This window comes from Hemiscyllium ocellatum, chromosome 7 (assembly GCF_020745735.1).
Source record: "Hemiscyllium ocellatum isolate sHemOce1 chromosome 7, sHemOce1.pat.X.cur, whole genome shotgun sequence".
Lineage (NCBI taxonomy): Eukaryota > Metazoa > Chordata > Chondrichthyes > Orectolobiformes > Hemiscylliidae > Hemiscyllium > Hemiscyllium ocellatum.
This window is the reverse complement of record NC_083407.1, coordinates 109,522,635-109,541,134: the sequence shown is the minus strand read 5'-3', so window position 1 is coordinate 109,541,134 and position 18,500 is coordinate 109,522,635. Positions and strand designations below refer to the sequence as shown.

Below are 18,500 nucleotides of genomic sequence, written 5' to 3'. Positions count from 1 at the left end.
TGCATGTATTGTCTGCTATAAATATTTTCCATTTGTTTTTGGTGCAAGTTGAATTTCATCATCACATCTTGCATTTCAACGAGGGTATTGGATAAAGTGTATTCAGAAGAGTTACGTCAAGGGAGAAAGATCAAATGATATTTTTATGTACAATTAATCATTTACAATTTTTAAAATATAGGATTATAGAAATCCATTTGCAGATTCATTTTTTCTCTACTCCGAGCGCAAAGATGAAAGCATTCTGGATGTTCTAATTGAAGACAGGAACAATGCTAGAGATGTGGTCAAAAGCTCAATGAATGTTTTGTTTGTATTTGTAGAGGACTCTGATGAATAGATAGTTTTACAGTCAGTCATTTTTCTTTACTTTGATGCAAGTTAATGTGTAACCTTTGCTTTTGACTGCTGTTAGTAGTGTACTCACGACAAATCACAAACTGATAAGGTGACTTTTAAATGAAAATGCAAAAATGAGTTGGTTGTTCTCAGGACTGCATTCAATAAAATTGTATGTACATTTGTAGCCATAGAAAATTGTGAAAATCTCGTTTTTATTTATACACTGTTAAAAGTTAAGTATTCACATGACAACTTTCAGCCATTATTTTAAAGTTTGATTTTCTTTCAGGACGAAATAAATAATTAGTGGATCTGACTGCCCAATAATTCTAAATAATTAGAATAATTTTCTTCCCTTATTATTGATAGGATTCTGAATTTCCAGTTGACACAAGAGTGAACCCATATCTTGCTCAGATGAAAGGCTCTCCCAGTAATTTACTTCGATCAGGTGGATGCAAACTAACAAAGACACTGAAAGTACATGAGCTAGCAGTGAGCTGGTAAGTAACATTGTTTGTATATTGAGTAATTTTCACCAAAGAAAACACCAAGAGTTTGAATTGAGAAGGGATTTTCAGTGTGAGTGCAAAGCAAGTCCATTTTCAGAAATTGTTCTCATTCCACTTTTTCCAGTCGAACTGCAGGTGACAACCGTACTTTGCTAGTTTTGAAATGACAGAAGTTCAGTCGACATTTACATGAAGTTTGCTAATAGAGAGGATATGGATCCTGGGAAATGAGCACGAATAGGCTATTAGCAGATAGGAATACTCTTCCTGTCTCTCAAAATGCCTTTTGAAACTCATCTTTCCATAAGTGGCTTATGGCAGTCCGCTTCATGTTTGATATCTAATACAACTGCAATTTGTGTTCATGGCACAAGCTTCTCATTTAAACCTCGATATTCCTATGTAAAATTGCAAGCTCCCTCAAAAATCTTTGCTTTTCGTCTTGTAGAAACAAAAGCAGAGATCATTAGTGTATTACAGAACAACCTTAATTATCCGAACAAGATGGGCAGGGAGTATTTTGTTCGGATAACTGATTGTTCAGATAACGGATAAAGTCTTTACGGGACCTTGAGACTTTGTTTGGATAATCTGAAATTTGGATAATTGACGTTCAGGTAACCGAGGTTGTTCTGTACATGTACACATGTGTGATCTGATTAACGTTCAGGATGAGCAATCTTGTTGCTTAGAGTTAAATGGAACAACGGATGAATCTAACTGAGATAAATATTTAAATAAATGCTGCACTATTTACTTCAGGAAGGAGACAAGACTGCACACAATACTCCAGGTGTGTTTGCACGAGCACCAACACTGGTCAAAGATTCTTCCTTCACTTCTATGTCATCTAAGAGTCTAGAAGTGAAAGGCTCCACAATAATGAAATGGTCATTACATCTTCCTTTTCCATGCAGGAATCCCTTTAATGCAGTTTCATTAGGAAGCTATATGACCAGATGCTGGTCAGCAAGTGCATCTGAAGCATGAGTACTTGGTGTAAGAAATATATTAGCATGGCAGTGTTTCACACTAGCCTAATTGTGAATATTTTATCTTTATAGGCCTTGTTTCATCCAAGTAGTCTTGCTTGCTTGCTATGGCTGCAAAGTGGCCTCATTGACATCCCTGATGTCACAGAATGTATTTTCTTCAGTTTACAGAGCAAAATGGAAATAAGAAATGATGTATGCTGAACCCTAATCCTAAACATGTCCATTGAGCAGAATGGATGTGGTGAGAGTTCTTTCAAGGAGCAGCTATGGCAAAGTTGTGTCAGCGATATACACAAGATTCTATATTAGCAAGTGTTTGAGAATATACACTTGAAACAGCATGTATATGGTTTTAATTTTTGACTTCTGTCCTTGTGTGAATTTGGGGCCAGGATTTATTATGGCCAAGTTAACAGCATGGACATCTCACTAACAATAGCCAACTTGGATTTGCATTGATGGTTGAAGTTGTTTGGGAAGTTGCAAAATCCTCTTTCAGTTGCATACAGAAGACTTTATTAAGTTCACAAACACCTACACATTGAGTGAAAAGATTTTCAGTTGAGAAATGTGTCCACGGTCTGACTAGAGCCCTTATTGCATCTGGGTGCATCTGAAGCATGAGTACTTGGGTGCAATCAGTGACACTCTGCACCTGAAGGAAACATGGAATTTGGACAAAGGCCATGTGTCTCTAGGTAAAAAGGCTAAATTCAAAGGGAAACAAATGTGCTCCCCAATATGAGAGTATTTATTACTGCATGTAATGGCTGGAAGAACTGGCACAAGAACTGTCAGCTGGCATGCCTGATGACCTGTGGGAAGAGCCTGTGGTACAGATATTTAGATTGTAAAGATAACAGGGCACAGGGATTAGTATACTGTGGCTCCAGTTGTTGCTAGACTGTGCAACTGATGTCCGTGGCAACCTCAAGGTTTAGTTCAAGTCTGCTCTGCCATTGGTTATTTATGAGTTTAAAGTAGGATGTCCTGGGTCTGTAGAGTCTGTACACAAGAACGTGCCTGCCTTTCCTCGCATTCCCCTTTATCCTTCTTGAAATTTGGGTCACAGCCACTTATTGCTGGCATCTGCTCTTCCTCTGGATTTTGAGTGCTCATGATGAAGTGCTGCTGTAACCTTTATGTGAGAAGGAGCTAAGGGAGCTTCATCCCTTAGATGAAGGACAATGCGCCCTTCAAAAGCCTGAAGGTCTTTCTTATATCTTAATACCATAATCTGTGGGCGGAATAAAAAAAATTATCGTAAAAGACCAGCAGACCTTTCCACTTACTTCTTTTAATAACAAGAAGTGTCTGACATTTAAAGTTTTCTCAGGTCTCGGCAGTAATTACAAATTCACTATAACTACAGAGGTACATAAACTCTCCAAAGGGATACACAAGCATCCAGAAGAGAGGGGATCCAAGATGGCGGCGACCCAGCAAGTCTGAGTCGATAGTGCTCCTCCCAAGACTTGGGCAAAATGGGTCACCCGCCCCCACCACACTCATTTAAAATAGTTTTTACTTAATGTAATTAGTTGCTTAGTACTGAATTTAAACAATTTAATCTCCAGTAAAAATGACTAAAGGGAAGTGAGCCCGCAGCTCTCAGCAGGCAGGAACCCCTCCCTCACCCTCTCCAGCTGCAGCAGAAGCGTTCTCAGCCACCCAGGGGACTTAGCTACGGTGGCGAGCCTCGTGGAAATAATCTCCAAACTCGATGTGAAGATCGACGCCTTCATTGAAGAGTTCCGGAGCCGATGGGACTCACTCTCGACCGCACTGCAAAAGCACGACCAAGACATCAAGGAAATCGAGCACCGAGTCAGAGGGGTGGAGCTAAAGGCCACGACTTCCGAGACTACAGCAGAGTCTGGACCTTAGAGAATCACATTGACGACCTTGATTCTCGAGGTCGTCGAAAAAATATTCATTTGCTGGGCCTTCCCGAACGGGAAGAGGAAGGCCACCTTACTGTGTTCCTTGAACAATGGCTTTCACAGCTTTTAAATCTGGAGGCTGGATCAGGCCAGGTAAGGTTGGAATGGGCCTACACGGTTGCAATACACGGGCCCGGCTCGAACCAGCGCCCCCGCCCAGTCCTGTTCTGGCTGCAGAGCTATAAGGAGAGGCAGATGCTCTTAGAACTTCCAGAAATCTTGGGAAATATCCCCAGGCCATGATTTATAAAGGATCCAAGATTATGTTATTCCAGGAATTTTCCCCAGCTCTGGTCCGAAAGAGGAAGGCGTTTGATGAAGCGAAGAAGTGTTGAAGGGACTTCAATATTCCTTGCGCTACCCAGCGACGCTACGCTTTAACCATGAAGGGTCCGTGTATAAATTGGGAACGCTGGAAAAGGCCAAGGAATTTTTGGATTCTCTTAGATAAAGTGTAAGAGTTAATTGATGTTGTTTTGCTTTCCCCCCACCCTGGTTTACATCCCCTTTTTTTTAGATATTAATTTTTTTTACCTTATTGCTTAATATTATCTTGGGGGATGGGGAGAGGGATTTATTTATTTGTTCTCTACTAAACGATTTTCTCCCCTTGCCTTTTTAAAATTCTATATATATGTATAGGCCAGGGGATCTAGTTAATGTTGGTGGGGGAAGGCGGTTACGTTATCCTGTTTTATCTCTGTCTTTAGGAATGGAGTTGTTTTCTCCTGTTATTTTGTATTATTATATTTAATTATTACTTGTTGAGGCTGTAATTTTATAGTTTATATGTTTATACATGGTATTAACGTTACCAAATATATTCCGGTGTTGGTGTGGGTAGGGTGCTCACTGTTTTTTTTTATAGATATTTTTATTAGAAATTTAACATTTTAACAAATTTACAAAAATAAACAAAACTCTCAAATACAAACATTGATATAAAAATCAATCTTAAATATACAATAATCAAAATTTAACAAAGGAAAAATACCGAGGGAGAAAAAAGAAAAAAAAAGCAAAACTCGATTAACTACTAATCATTAGGCAGAGTGTATAATTAAGTCATTTACATCTTTTAAATAAGAAAACATGAGAGAGAAAAAAAAAGGAAGTGGGGGAGAAAAAAAACCCCAACGGTTAACATAGAAGTTGGATATTAAAATACTTGCTCGGAATGTGTTAACATCATATATAACAAAACCCGTATTCGTGCAGGATTCCCCTCCCAAGGGGCCCCGGATCAGCCATGTTCATAATCTCAATTAAATAAAGGCCCTTGTTAGGGTAACCAAAATATCTATGTAAAAGGGCTGCCATAGGGTGCTCACTGTTAACTCTAGCTCTGTAGTATATCTGAATTTTCTTCATCCTATTGAGGAGCACCTGGGTCAAGGTTGGGGTGCTGGTTGGGAGAGGATATGATGGACTTCTGGAAAGGAAGTGATACCCCTTGGGAACAAGGGGGAAAATCTCCATTTAAATACGTTTTATATTTTTTTTATTTAGAAATAGTCTTTTATTATATTGTTGTGAGTGTATTAAAGAACCTTTATTTTTGTGAATTGTATATGCTCTATGTTCGGGATGTTCTGAATAGGGTTTCCCCTCCCGAGGGGTCTCGGATTTGTCCGGACGATTATGGTTGATCAGTCAGTTAAGTAGTGCACCTGGACTGTCAAGGGGAGTAATTCACCAGTCAAAAGGAAGAAAATATTATCAAACCTCAAGAAAGGGTTGGTACAGCTCTCCTATAGGCGACACACTTATTGGATAAAGAACACTTGAAATTATGACAGGGTGGATTTAATCAGGCCTTTTTTTTCTTCTTTTAGCTCAAAGAGCAGGGGAGTTGTTATTCTTATTTGGAAGAATTTCCCTTTCAAAATCCTAAATCAGATAAAAGACGAATCTGGACGATATATTCTGATTAAAGCCCTTATAAATGGAGAGGAATATGGGATCTTAAATTTGTATTGCCCCCCAGCACATCCTTTTAAATTTATAATGGAAGCCTTCTCAAAATTGATGGCTCATGGTGCTCGTCATAATCGTAGGGGGAGATTTTAACTGTATTATGGATCCAGAAATAGATAGGATTCCCAAGAGTACCACAGGAGTATCTCCCAGATCTAGACAATTGATGGATTTGAACAAAGAATTATGATTAGTAGATGTATGGAGATGCCTTCATCCACAGGGCAGAGATTTTTCTTTTTACTCCAATCCACATAAATGTCATACCAGAATCGATATGTTTTTTGCCCCCTCGATTTTTTAAATTCCATATCATCCTGTAAAATAGGCAGTATAGCAATTTCTGATCACGCTGCTGTATATATGGAAATCAAGGCAAGGAATAATGAGACATCCCCCCAGCATTGGCGTATGGACCCCTTTCTGATGAAAGATAGTAAAGTTGTAAAGTACTTCTCTCAAGAATTTAAAAATTTTTTAGAAATTAATTCAGGTACGGCTAGCAACCCATCAATGATGTGGGAGACCATCAAAGCACACGTGCGAGGTTTGATCATCTCATACTCAGCGACCCAGAAAAAATTAGAGGGAGAACAACAGCATCTGCTCGAAGCTCACTTAAAAGCGGCAAACAGCATATGCTGACAGACCTTCTATTATCAAATTACAAAGGATTACGGCCCTCAGGACAGCTCTAAACACCACGCTTTCCCAAACGGCTAAGAGGGAAATATTATTTTCAAAACAAAGGTTATGTGAATTTGGCGATAAACCTGGGAGATACTTAGCATTTCTCGCAAAGAAAAAGAAGATCCCTCAAACCATCACGTCTATCAAGGAAAGTATGGGTATTCTGACTCATGATCATAAAAGGATTAATGCAATCTTTAGAAAATTTTATTCTGATTTATATAAATCGCAGGATTGCGAAGATAGGACTAGGAGGATGCAATCATTTTTTAAAAACCTGACCTTTCCGGACCTAACTCCGGAACAGGTATTGGTCTTGAATGTTCCCTTAACAATCCAAGAAATGCTTGACGCAGTCAGGCAACTTCAGAGCGGTAAGGCGCCCAGCCCAGATGGCTTTCAAGCTGAATTCTGTAAAGAATTTACAGGACTATTGGCTGGTCCACTTATGGACATGTATAACTACTCGTACAGTCAGGGCTGTCTCCCGCCTTCACTGAAAGAGACGAATGTCTCTCTTATTCTCAAAAAAGGAAAGGACTCAGAAGATTGCATGTCATTCAGACCAATATCCTTGCTAAATGTAGATTTTAAAATCCTCTCTAAAACGTTAGCATTGAGGCTAGAAAGAGTATTGCCACATATCATAAAGAAGGGTCAGACGGGGTTATTAAGGGCCGTAGATCATCCAATAATGTTAGAAGGGTTTTGAATGTGATTCAAGCCTGCCATCAGGGAAAGATACCAGGAGTAGTAGTCTCATTAGATACAGAAAAGGCATTCAACAGGGTTGAATGGTCATATTTGCTTTACACATTGGAAAGGTTTGGCATTGGAAAGGTGTTTACTAAATTGGTCTCAACACTGCATAGTGATCCCAAAGCAGTTGTGATTATCAATGGATTAGGCTCGGATAGCTTTAGTGTGGATAGGGGCTGCCGTCAGAGATGTCCTCTTTCGCCATTGCTATTTACGCTAATAATTGAGCCACTAGCAGAAGCTATATGGGCTGACCCCGAGAATTGGTACATGTAAACATAAAATTACCCTTTACGCAGATGATGTTCTTCTATTTCTCAGTAATCCTTTGATGTCCGTGCCTCACTTAATCCAAGTTATTAATACATTTAGTGTATTTTCAGGCTATAAAATTAATTTCTCAAAATCAGAGTCTATGCCAATGGGCTGCCTTGCTAGTATATCCCACTTGTTGGATGGATCCCACTTTCTCTTTCGGTGGTCCCTGGAGGGTTTCTTATATTTAGGTATTTTTATTACCCCAGTATTTGGTCAGTTATATAAGGCTAACTTGGTGCATTTACTGGAAAGGATAAGGCAGGACCTCCAGCGATAGGGAGACCTTCCAATTTCCTGGCTAGGTAGAATACCACTAATTAAAATGAATGTCCTGCCCCGTCTCATATACCCTCTGAGAATGCTTCCGGTGATGCTGCCAAGGCTGGCACTTCGTAAATTATATGGCTGGTTGGGTTCCTTTATCTGGAATCATAGACGGCCCCTCATTAAGCTGAAGAAGCTACAGCTTCCACAGGCAAGGGGAGGATTGGATTTCCCAGATTTTAGGAAATATCAGTTAAGTTCCGTTTAAGTTACATAGCCGATTGGGTCATGTCTGACTCGCAATCAATCTGGCTGGACATCGAGGCTTCTCAAGTAAAATGCCCACTTATTAACCTTTTATTTTCAGACAAGAGGAAAATCATTATGGATCAATGTAAAAACCCTATAATACTAAACACAATTAAAGCTTGGAATATAATGCGGCAAAATGAGGGCAACTCACATAAAACATCCCCCTATGCTCTCCATAGTGGGAGCATGGAGATTTCAACCAGGGCTTACAGATATCACTTTCAAACTCTGGAGATCCAGGGGTTTCTCATGTTTAGGGGAAATGTTTAAAGAAAGGGTCCTGATGTCTTTTGAACAGCTGCGTCAGAAATTTGGATTACCTAACGGAGACCTCTTTCAATACTTCCAAATTCGAGACTACATACAGAAGAAGACTACATTATTAGGTAGTCTTTATAAATCAGATAGAGAACGTAGAGTGCTATGACCAATGGGGGTATCTTCCATCAGCACTATTTATCATTTATTACATGTTGAAGTATCGGGAGATATGGACAATCTGCTTAAAACATGGGATCAGGATTTGGCACTGGAAATCTCTGTAGAAACGTGGAATGACATTTGGGAAAACACCAGAAGAATCACCATCTGCAACAGAACTCAGGCCATTCAGTTGAAGATACTTCATAGGGCCCATATAGCACTGGACCGATTGGCAAAATTTAAGGCAGGAGCATCTCCAATGCGTCCCAAATGTAAAATAGAGGTGGGCACTCTTGTACATTGCCTATGGACCTGTCATAAGATCTGTAGATATTGGACTAAAGTAGCAAGTGCTCTGACAGAAATCTTAGGAACGGAAATTAGAGTGGACCCTGTATCTCTCCTTTTGGGCTTTTCGAACTTACCCTCCCTGGATATGCACAGGAAGAGATTATTTTCTATTCTCTCTTTCTGTGCAAGGAAAAATATTTTGGTAAACTGGGTGGCAGAGGGCCCCCCTGGACTTTCGAATTGGCATAGATTAATCATGGAATGTATTCCCCTTGACTTCCTTAAAAATATGGTGCACCAAAAGACCGCATTATTCCACAAAATATGGCAGCCTTTCTTAAATTACGTGAATACAGATATTTCAGCCATCCTAACAAGGGCTTTTATGTAATTGAGATGGCGAACCTGGCTGGTCCGGGGCCCCTTAGGAGAGGAATCCCGCACGAATAGGGGTTTTGTTACGATTTGATGTTAATACATTCCGAGCATATATCTCACTACCCAATTTCTGTGTTATCCGTCGTTTTTTTTCTCTTCTTTGAATAATGAAAGAGACTTAATTATACATTCTGGTTAGTTGTAGGTTAGGTTAGTAGTTAGTTGAGTTTTTTTTTCTCTCGGTATCTTTTTTTTGTTTGATAAATTTTGGTTATTATTTATTTAAGATTTAATTGTATATCAATGTTTATACTTGGGGTTTTGTTTTATTTGTAAACTTGTAAAAATACGTTAAATTTTCAATAAAAATACCTATTAAAAAAAAGTCATCCAGAAGAAATGCAGTAAGAATATACCTGCACTAACTTGATCCAATTCCCACATTTCGGTCTCTTTTCAGCAGGATTTCAAATGATAGGGATTCCAAAATCAAATTTAAATGAGGATAGCTGATCATTTAGGTGACCAGTGGTCTTCACAACCATTCATTGTGAACTCTGACTTACCCCAAACCCAACCTCATGAAGATATAATATCTCCTATGTGATAGGGATGAGTGCTGGGATGTAAACTATTTAGAATTTATGTAAATAACACTGAGGAAGAGACAAAAAGGTATGATTTCTAAATTTGCTGATGTAACAAGATAGGCAGGAATTTAAGTTGTGAAGAAGACATAAGGAGGCTATAAAAACAAACGATGATTCAAGTGAATGGGCAAAGTTTGGGCACCTGGAATATAATGTAGTTAAATGTGAATTTTCCATTTTCCAGGAAGAGTAAGAAAGAAACTCAGAATCTGTATCCTTACGCATGAATAACAAAAGATTAGTGTAAGGTCCAGCAAGTACTTAGGAATGCTAATAGAATGTTATCATTTATTGTCTGGGGCATTGAATAACACATTAAGAATGTTATGCTTCACTGACAGACACTGATAGAACCACATCTGGAATATTGTGTACAGAACTGGCCACTTTATTTGAGAAAGGATGTAAATGCACAGGAAGTAGTATCTGAATGAATGGTTTCCTTTCTGAAGAAAGATTAGACAGATGAGGCTTTATCTGTTGGCAGTTAGAAGAGTTGATTGAAACATGTAAGATCCTGAGTGGCTTTGGCAGGATAGATTTGGAGACGACTTTTCTATTGTAGGAAAATTAAGAAGCAAGAGCTGCTGTTTAAACATTAGTGTTCATCTTTTTAGGCCGCCTTTTTAGAAAGATGAGTGTTTGGAACTCTCTTCCTGAAAAGGTGGTGGAAGCAAAGTCCTTGATATTTTTAGTACAGGAAAATGGATAGGTTCTTGTTAAGCAAAGAGAATGAATGGTCATCAGACTTAGGTGGGAATGTGGATCTGAGTTTACAGACAGATCAGTTATAATCTTATTAAATGTTCAAGGGACTGAATGGCCTACCCCTCCAGCTCTTTTTTTCAAATGATGAATTTAGAGATTTAAAAACTTGGACAGGTGGGCTGCAAGTTGGAAGCACCTTCTTTCTCAAACTTGAACTGATATTGCTGCTATTTCCAGAGATGACACTCCTATCTTTATTCCATTAATTGGCTAATTCAGGGAAAATTACTACCATTTAACTTCTGCACACATTTATGCCCTTCATTTGATCAGGATCCTGAGGCAAACCCCTATATATTCCCCATTGATTCAAAGTCAATTTGCAGTACTTTGAACTGCCTTTATCAGTGAAGGTTTCCTCTCCCTTGAGATAGCAAAAAGAGGAAATTGAGTGAGTTGACTGTTGAAACATATTCTCACACCCTTCATCCCACCTTGTCAATTAGATTCTGTGTGAGAATGTCAGTTGGGGATTTTCTCATCCAACTCCAAATTAAGGTCTTTAAGTAGTCAATTATTAGCCAGCTCAACACCTCAAGTCACCTCCTCATTGTTCATGTGCCTTCTGGGTTGACGAGAAAGCTGCTGAAATCCCTGAATAGGAACATGGTAAACATACCTCCAGACTATGGTGTGGTACCTCCAATTGCCTCAACCTGGGGAATATTGGAGAAATGGATAGGATCAAGGAATGGAAGCTATCCTTCATTCCTTACTTGTGACTCACCAGATGCCTATCATCCCATAGCCCCCACCCACAACAAAAAGATAACAAATGTTTACGTTTTCACTGGTGATTCCACCGCAGAGTAAGCTTTGATTGGCAGTCTTTAGGAGCTTCTGATTCTCTTTCAACCCAGGAAGCTAAAATTGAGGTCTGCAACATGCCGAGAAAATCATCTATGCTGTCTCTGCCCGTAAGCTCTGAACAGGTTAATTAGTGTGCAACTCATGTTATCTTGGTGGTAAGTGTGCCATGTTCCCTTTAACACCTACCCCCCCCCCCCCCCCCACCCCAGCCCATGATTCATATAAAGTACTGATAAGCAATACTTTTATATTGTGTTTTTTGAACTGTACAGTTGGGAAATAGGATTAATGAACTAGTCTGAGATTCTAAAGCAACTGAAACACATCTACCTTAATCATATTGTGATTGATTGATTTTGCTGACTTATATAGAATATTAAAACATCAAAGAGTACAGGCCCTTTGGCCCTCGATGTTGTGCCGACCTATTCTAAGATCAAACTAACCTACACTTTACTACCATCCATGTGCCTATCCAAGAGTTGCTACAAGATCACTAATGATTCTATTGCTGCTCGCATTGCTTTCCACCACCCACTACTCTCCGTCTAAAGAACCTACCTCTGACGATCCCCCCCCCCCCCCACAAACCTTCCTCCAATCACTTTAAAAACATGCCCTCTATCATCCTTTTTTGCTCCAATGAGAAAAGCCCTAGTGCCCTCAACCTTTCTTCATAGGACATGCCTCCAGTCCAGGCAGCATCCTGGTAAATCTATTCTACACCCTCTCCACATCCTTCATATAATGAGGCACCCTGAACAGACCACAATATTCCAAGTGTAGTCTAACTAGGGTTTTATAGAGCTGCAGCATACCTTCGCCACTCTTAATCTCAATCCCTTGCTAATGAAAGCCAATACACCATACGTCTTCTTGACAAGCTTCTCAACTTAGGTGGCAACTTTGAGGGATCTATGGATGTGGAACCCAATATCCCTCTGTTCCTCCACACTGCGAAGAATCCTGCCTTTAACCCTGTACTCTGCATTCAAATTTGACCGTCCAAAATGAATCACTTCACATTTATCCAAGTTGAACTCCATCTGTCACTTCTCAGTCCACCTCAGCATCCTGTCAGTATCCCGTTGCAAGCTACAACAGCCCTCCACAACTGCACCAACCTTAATGTCACCAGCAAATTTACTAACCTACCTGTCCACTTCCTCATCCAAGTCATTTATTAAGGAGCAGAGGTCCCAGAACCAATTCCTGTGGAACACCACCGATGGCTGAACTGCAGGCTGAACACTTTCCATCAACTTCTACCCTCTCTCTTCTATGGGCCAACCAATTCTGTATCTAAACAACCAGATTTCCCTGTATCCCATGCCTGCTTACTTTCCTAGACCTCTCCATTTCTATCACCAACACCTTCCACCCGACCTCAAATTTACCTGGACCATCTCAGACTCCTCCCTCCCCTTCCTAGACCTCTCCATTTTTATCACCAACACCTTCCACACTGACCTCAAATTTACCTGGACCGTCTCAGACTCCTCCCTCCTCTTCCGAGACCTCTCCATTTCTATTTTTTAACCTACTTTCTGAATTAACCTACTGTGGGGACCCTTATCAAATGCCTTGCTAAAATACGTGTGCACCACATCCGCTGCTCTAACTTCAGTGTGTTTTGTCACATCCTCAAAGAATTCAATAAGACTTGTAAGGCATGACTTGCCCTCACAACGCCATGCTGACTATCTCTAATCAAACTATGCTTTTCCAAATAATCCTAAATCCAGTCTCTCAGAATCCTCTCCAATATTTTGCTCACCACCGACGTCAGACTGGTCTGTAATTCTCAGGGTTGTCCCTATTCTCTTTCTTGAACAAGGGACTGACGTTTGCCACCCTCCAATCATCTGGTACCACTCCAGTGGACAGTGAGGATGCAAAGAACATCACCAAAGGTGCAGCAATCTCTTCCCTCACTTCCTGTACTAACCTTGGGTTAATCCTGTCTGGCCCAGGGCACTTATCTGTCCTCATGTTTTTCTAACTTTCCAGCACATCCTTCTTTTTAACATCAACCTTTTCAAGTGTATCAGCCTGTTTCACACTGTCCTCACAAACGACAAAGTCCTTCTCACTAGTGAATACTGAAGCAAAGTATTCATTAAGGATATCCCACACCTCCCCGACACCAGGTACAAGTTCCTTCCACCCCGATCAGTCTTACCCTCACTGTGGCCATCCTCTTGTTCCTCACATAACTGTAGAACACCTTGGGGTTTTCCTTAATCCCACCTGCCAAGGCTTTTTCATGCTCCTTTCTAGTTCTTCAGTTCCTTCCTGGCTACCTTGTAATACTTTAGATCCCTGTCTGATCCTTGCCTCTTCAACCTCAAGTAAATTTCTTTCCTCCTCCTGACAAGATGTTGTCATCCAAGATCCCTTCACCCTACTATACCATCCTTGCCACAGTGGGACAAACCTATCCAGCACTCAGAGCAAATGCTCCCTAAACCACCTTCAGATTTTTGTAGTGCATTTCCCTGAGAATATCTGTTCCTAGTTTATGTTCCACAGTTCCTTCCTAATAGCATTGTAATTCCCCCTCCTTCAATTAAATACTTTCCCATACCGTCTGCACCTATCCCTCTCCATGAATATAGTAAAGCTCAGTGTGTTGTGATCACTATCACCGAAATGCTCTCTTACTGAGAGATCTGACACCTGACCTGGTTCGTTGCCAAGCATCAAATCCAATATGGCCTCACCTCTAGTTTGCATATTGAGTCAGGAGTCAGAAATCTCTTCCATCCAAACCATTTACACCAAGGAGGTTCCAATCAATATTAGGGAAGTTAAAGACACACATGAGAACAATTCTGTTACTTCTACACCCTTCTAAAATCTGTCTCCTAATCTGCTCCTCCACATCCCTGTTACTAGTGGGGGAGGGGGGTTGTGGTGGTCAGTAGAAAACTCCCAATAAATTGACTGCTCCTTTCCTGTTTCTGACTTTCATCCACAATGACTCAGTGGACAAACCCTCTTTGACGACCTCCCTTTTTGCAGCTGTTATACTATCCCTGATTAGCAATGTCCTCCCCAACCTCTTTTACTTCCCTCCCTATTCTTTTTGAAACATCTGAACTCCGGAAAATCCAACAATCATTCCTGTCCCAAGATATCTACTTCACTCTATAAATTGGACTATGTGATGACAAGGCCTGGTGTGTGGGGGTTGGGAAAAGACATGGAAGAAGGTCCTTAAATTGTTGAACTCAAAACTTAGTCCAGAAGGTTTCAGACATCTGAAGCTGAAAATGAAGTGTTGTTCTTCTAGTTTGTACTAAACTTTGCTGGAGCACTGCAGCAAGCCAGAGACAGAGATGTTGACAAGGGAACATGATGATGTGTTGAAGTGGCAGACAACTGAAAGCTCAGGGTCATTTTTACAGACAGAACATAAGTTTTCTGCAAAATGGTCACCCAGTGTGTGCTTCGTTTCCCCAATGTACAGGAAACCATATTGTAAGCAGTGGGTACAGTGGATCAGATTAAGTGAACAGCAAGTAAAGTGCCACATCACCTGGAAGGTGTATATGGGTCCTTGGATGGTGAGAAGGAAGGAAGTAAATGGGTAGGTGTTACACTTTATGCAATTGCAGGGCAAGGTGCCTTGAGATGTACTGGCATTGTAGAAGGAGTGGACCATGGTGTCCTGGAGGAAATGGTCCCTGTGGGAGGCTGACAAGGGAGGGAAGGGGGATATATCTGATGGTGGCATCCTGCCAGAGGTAGTGGAAATGGCAGCTAATGACCCTATGGATGCGGATACTGGTGGGATGGTAAGTGACGACAAGGAGGATTCTATCGCGATTGTGGAAGGAAAGGGAGGAGGTGAGGGCCAAAGTGCAGGAGATGAGTTCAACTGATGTGAAAGACCATCAGCCATTGAGCTGGAGAATCCTCAGTTGACGAAGAAAGTGGACATTTTTGAGGCCCCCTTGTTGAAGTTGTCGTCCTCAGAAGAGGTGCAACTGATACAGAGGAACCGAGAAAATGAATTAGAGTCTTTACAGGAAGAAGAGAGTTAGGATGTGTAGTCAAGGGATCTGGGAATTTATGGGTTTGTAGTGTAAATGTAGTATAGCCTATCACCAGAATGGAAATGGTGATGTTGAAGAAGGGAAGGGTGGAATCAGCAATGGACCAAGTGAAGGTGGGAGCAAGGTAGCAATTGGAAACAAAATCAATAAACGTTTCTAATTCCAGATGAAAGAGCACTGATTGTATTATCAATATACTGGAGAAAGAGTTGTGGTTGGGGACCAGAGTAGGACTAGAAGAAGGAATGTTTCACATGCCCCACAAAGAGACAGGCATAACTGGAGTCCATGCGGTTCTTCATGGCCACACCTTTGACCTGAAGAAAGTGAGAGGAATTAAAAGACAATTTGTTCAGCACAAGAATCAGTTTGGCCGGTTGGAGGAGGGTGGTGGTGGATGGGGATGGTTCAGGCCTTTTGTCCACCTATATCCATGATTCCTCTGTTGTAATCTGGTCTGCTTTATTGTCAGCTTCAAGTACAGGAATGTTTCCAATACCACCTCCATATCAATGTTAACCCTTCAAGTATCTGGACAATCTCCTCTTTACTATGACCTATGGAGTGTCTTGATTCTTTGTAAAGACAGATGCAAAGTATTGATTTAATATCTCAGCCATGCCCTTTACCTCAATTCATAAATATCCTGTTTGACTCCTAATCTGCCCCATTTGACTGATTATCTGCTCTATGGAACTTAGATTTATACTCATCTGTTACTTGGCATTTGAGAACACATTAATTTCTAGATATTGTTCTTTATAATATTTGGTGATGTTTATATTGCCACTTTAGCTCAGTCACTAAACAGTTTCTGAAGCTTCAGGCAGTATTACCTATTGTTAGTATATAGAACTATTGTTCAAATGTCTGAAAACTTCTTGGACGTGGGCATTCATAGAAAGACCAGTATTTGTTGGTCATCCTTGAGTGCCCTTTACATTTATGTAATGGCAGTCTGTGCAAGGGTTCTCTTGAAGCATTTTTCTACCGAGAGCTGTATTTTTCCCATTTACAGTCAGTGAACACAAAATGTAGTTCATTTCAGTTCTTGCAATGTGAAATTCACAACAACTAATTATATTGTTGAAACAGTTCAGTGTAAAACTTTTTGTATTGTAGCCTCTCCTACTAAGCTAAACTTAAGCTATTGTAGACCAAGTCTGAATTAAATGCTGAAGATGAGGATAGAGCCGAACAAACGTGACTTTACTTTTGTGTAAGGCTCCTTGTTTCTGTATATTGCAAGAGAGTACATTTAGATTTAACATTACTTTAGAGTTGTGTGAAATGTGGTATGAAATCTGAAGTCCTCTAAAACTATATGTTTGAGGGCATATTGCATCAATTGTTCTAAGGCCACATGAAATCTGATTCTGAAGTTGTATTACCATTTTTGTGTCATGACAAAATAGGAGCTTTTTCACAGTGTTGCAGAAATAGAGGTTAAAAACTCACAACACAGGTATTCTTAAAGTTATAAAATCCAACAATGATATTGAAACAAGTATCTTTAACAAATGAGAAGAAATATTAATCTCTTCTGAGCAATAATGTGTAACATAATGAAAATTAAAAATAAATACAAAGTGTCCATTTCTAAATTATTTCTTAACTGTTCAGTAAACTCGATATAACACAGGATGAGCTTGAATATAATGAGAAAAAGTGAGTGATTATAGGCAGAATTTTAAAGGTTGACACCATATGAGTTTGGAAGTGGGTGGCATTGTTAAAAGTAAAGAAGTTTAAAAATTATAAGTGTGTTAGAAATTTAACTCCATCTACAACCAACTACAACAGTGTGAGAGAAATTCCCATAGGAGACACAGTTTGTCAATTATAATATGTTAACTAGTCAATTACAGTGATAATTAACAATAATTAACAATTAACATAACTTTAGCAACTTAGTTATGGATCTATAGATTTTCCAAATGTCCTGGAACTTACCAATTGAAGCAAAGTGATGGTCATAGAGATCTACAGGACAGAAAAAGTCCCTTCAGTCCATCAAGACTATGCAGTTAAAAATGAGCATCTAACAATGCTAATGCCATTTCCAGCACTTGTCCAAAGCTTGCTATGGTGTTGCGGAGTGAGAACATGAGCTAACGTTTTCCATCTTTGACTTTTCATCAGAATTGGGCAGATGAAGAAGATTTTGCAAAAGACACTGTTTCTAAGAACTCCTTCCATTATGTCCCGGAATTGAGATGATTAACCTCGACTAAAAAAGAAGTTCCCTCTTTCCCCACCCTGAATTGCAACTGACTCCAATCTTCCTAGGGATTCTTTATCTCACACTTGGTCAAGTGTTGTCTTGATCTCAAAGGTATTCACAGCAACCTCAGCTCTTCAATTCTGCACTTCTGTTCACATTTATGGCGAGACTGTAGTGAGGTCTGGAGCTGAGTGTAGATTACATTTTCTTTTATATGATCTATGTTGTCTTCAAGAATGTAGCCTGAAGCACTGATCACTATAGTGGGTTTTTAGATTGCACGGAAAGTCATTGTCTGCATCAGTCTAATAAGTGCCATGTAGTCTTATCATCAACTATAAGCAGTGGCAATGGAGAATATATGTATATTCTGCATTTTAGAGTAGTTTACTAATGGCTGTGTTTTGGACCATTATTTTTTTTCTGCTTCACTAACGGACTTCAAAATATGAAGTGAAAATTTGTTTATTCTGTAATGAACAGAAAGTTGATTGCAGCCTTTGGCAAATGTCAGCCTGATACAATGTGTACTTAACTTTTGCCAGTTTTTCAAATATAGATTAACATCAGACAAATTCCTTTTGAACCATAATGACTGTTATTAACTTGTATACTATGTGTCACACTGATTTAAAATGCTGATTGATACAACCAGCATTGCATAATGCAAAAAAAATTCTCAAAGACATCTAAATAAATATTTTCACTATTTTTGTTTGATTGTTGTCAATGTGACATTCAAAAAAATATGGATGTTTACTCTTTATTGATAAAGAAGATGGC

At 39.7% G+C, this 18,500-nt stretch overlaps 1 protein-coding gene across 1 annotated transcript in view; it reads left to right on the top strand.

Annotated features, from left to right (window-relative positions):
- LOC132817667 (sperm-associated antigen 16 protein) overlaps positions 1-18,500 on the top strand; it is a 1,000,178-nt gene that overhangs the window by 129,132 nt on the left and 852,546 nt on the right. The window contains exon 10 of the mRNA XM_060828166.1: positions 712-845. Coding sequence (XP_060684149.1) covers positions 712-845 — 134 coding nt within the window. The remainder of the gene's footprint in view (positions 1-711; positions 846-18,500) is intronic.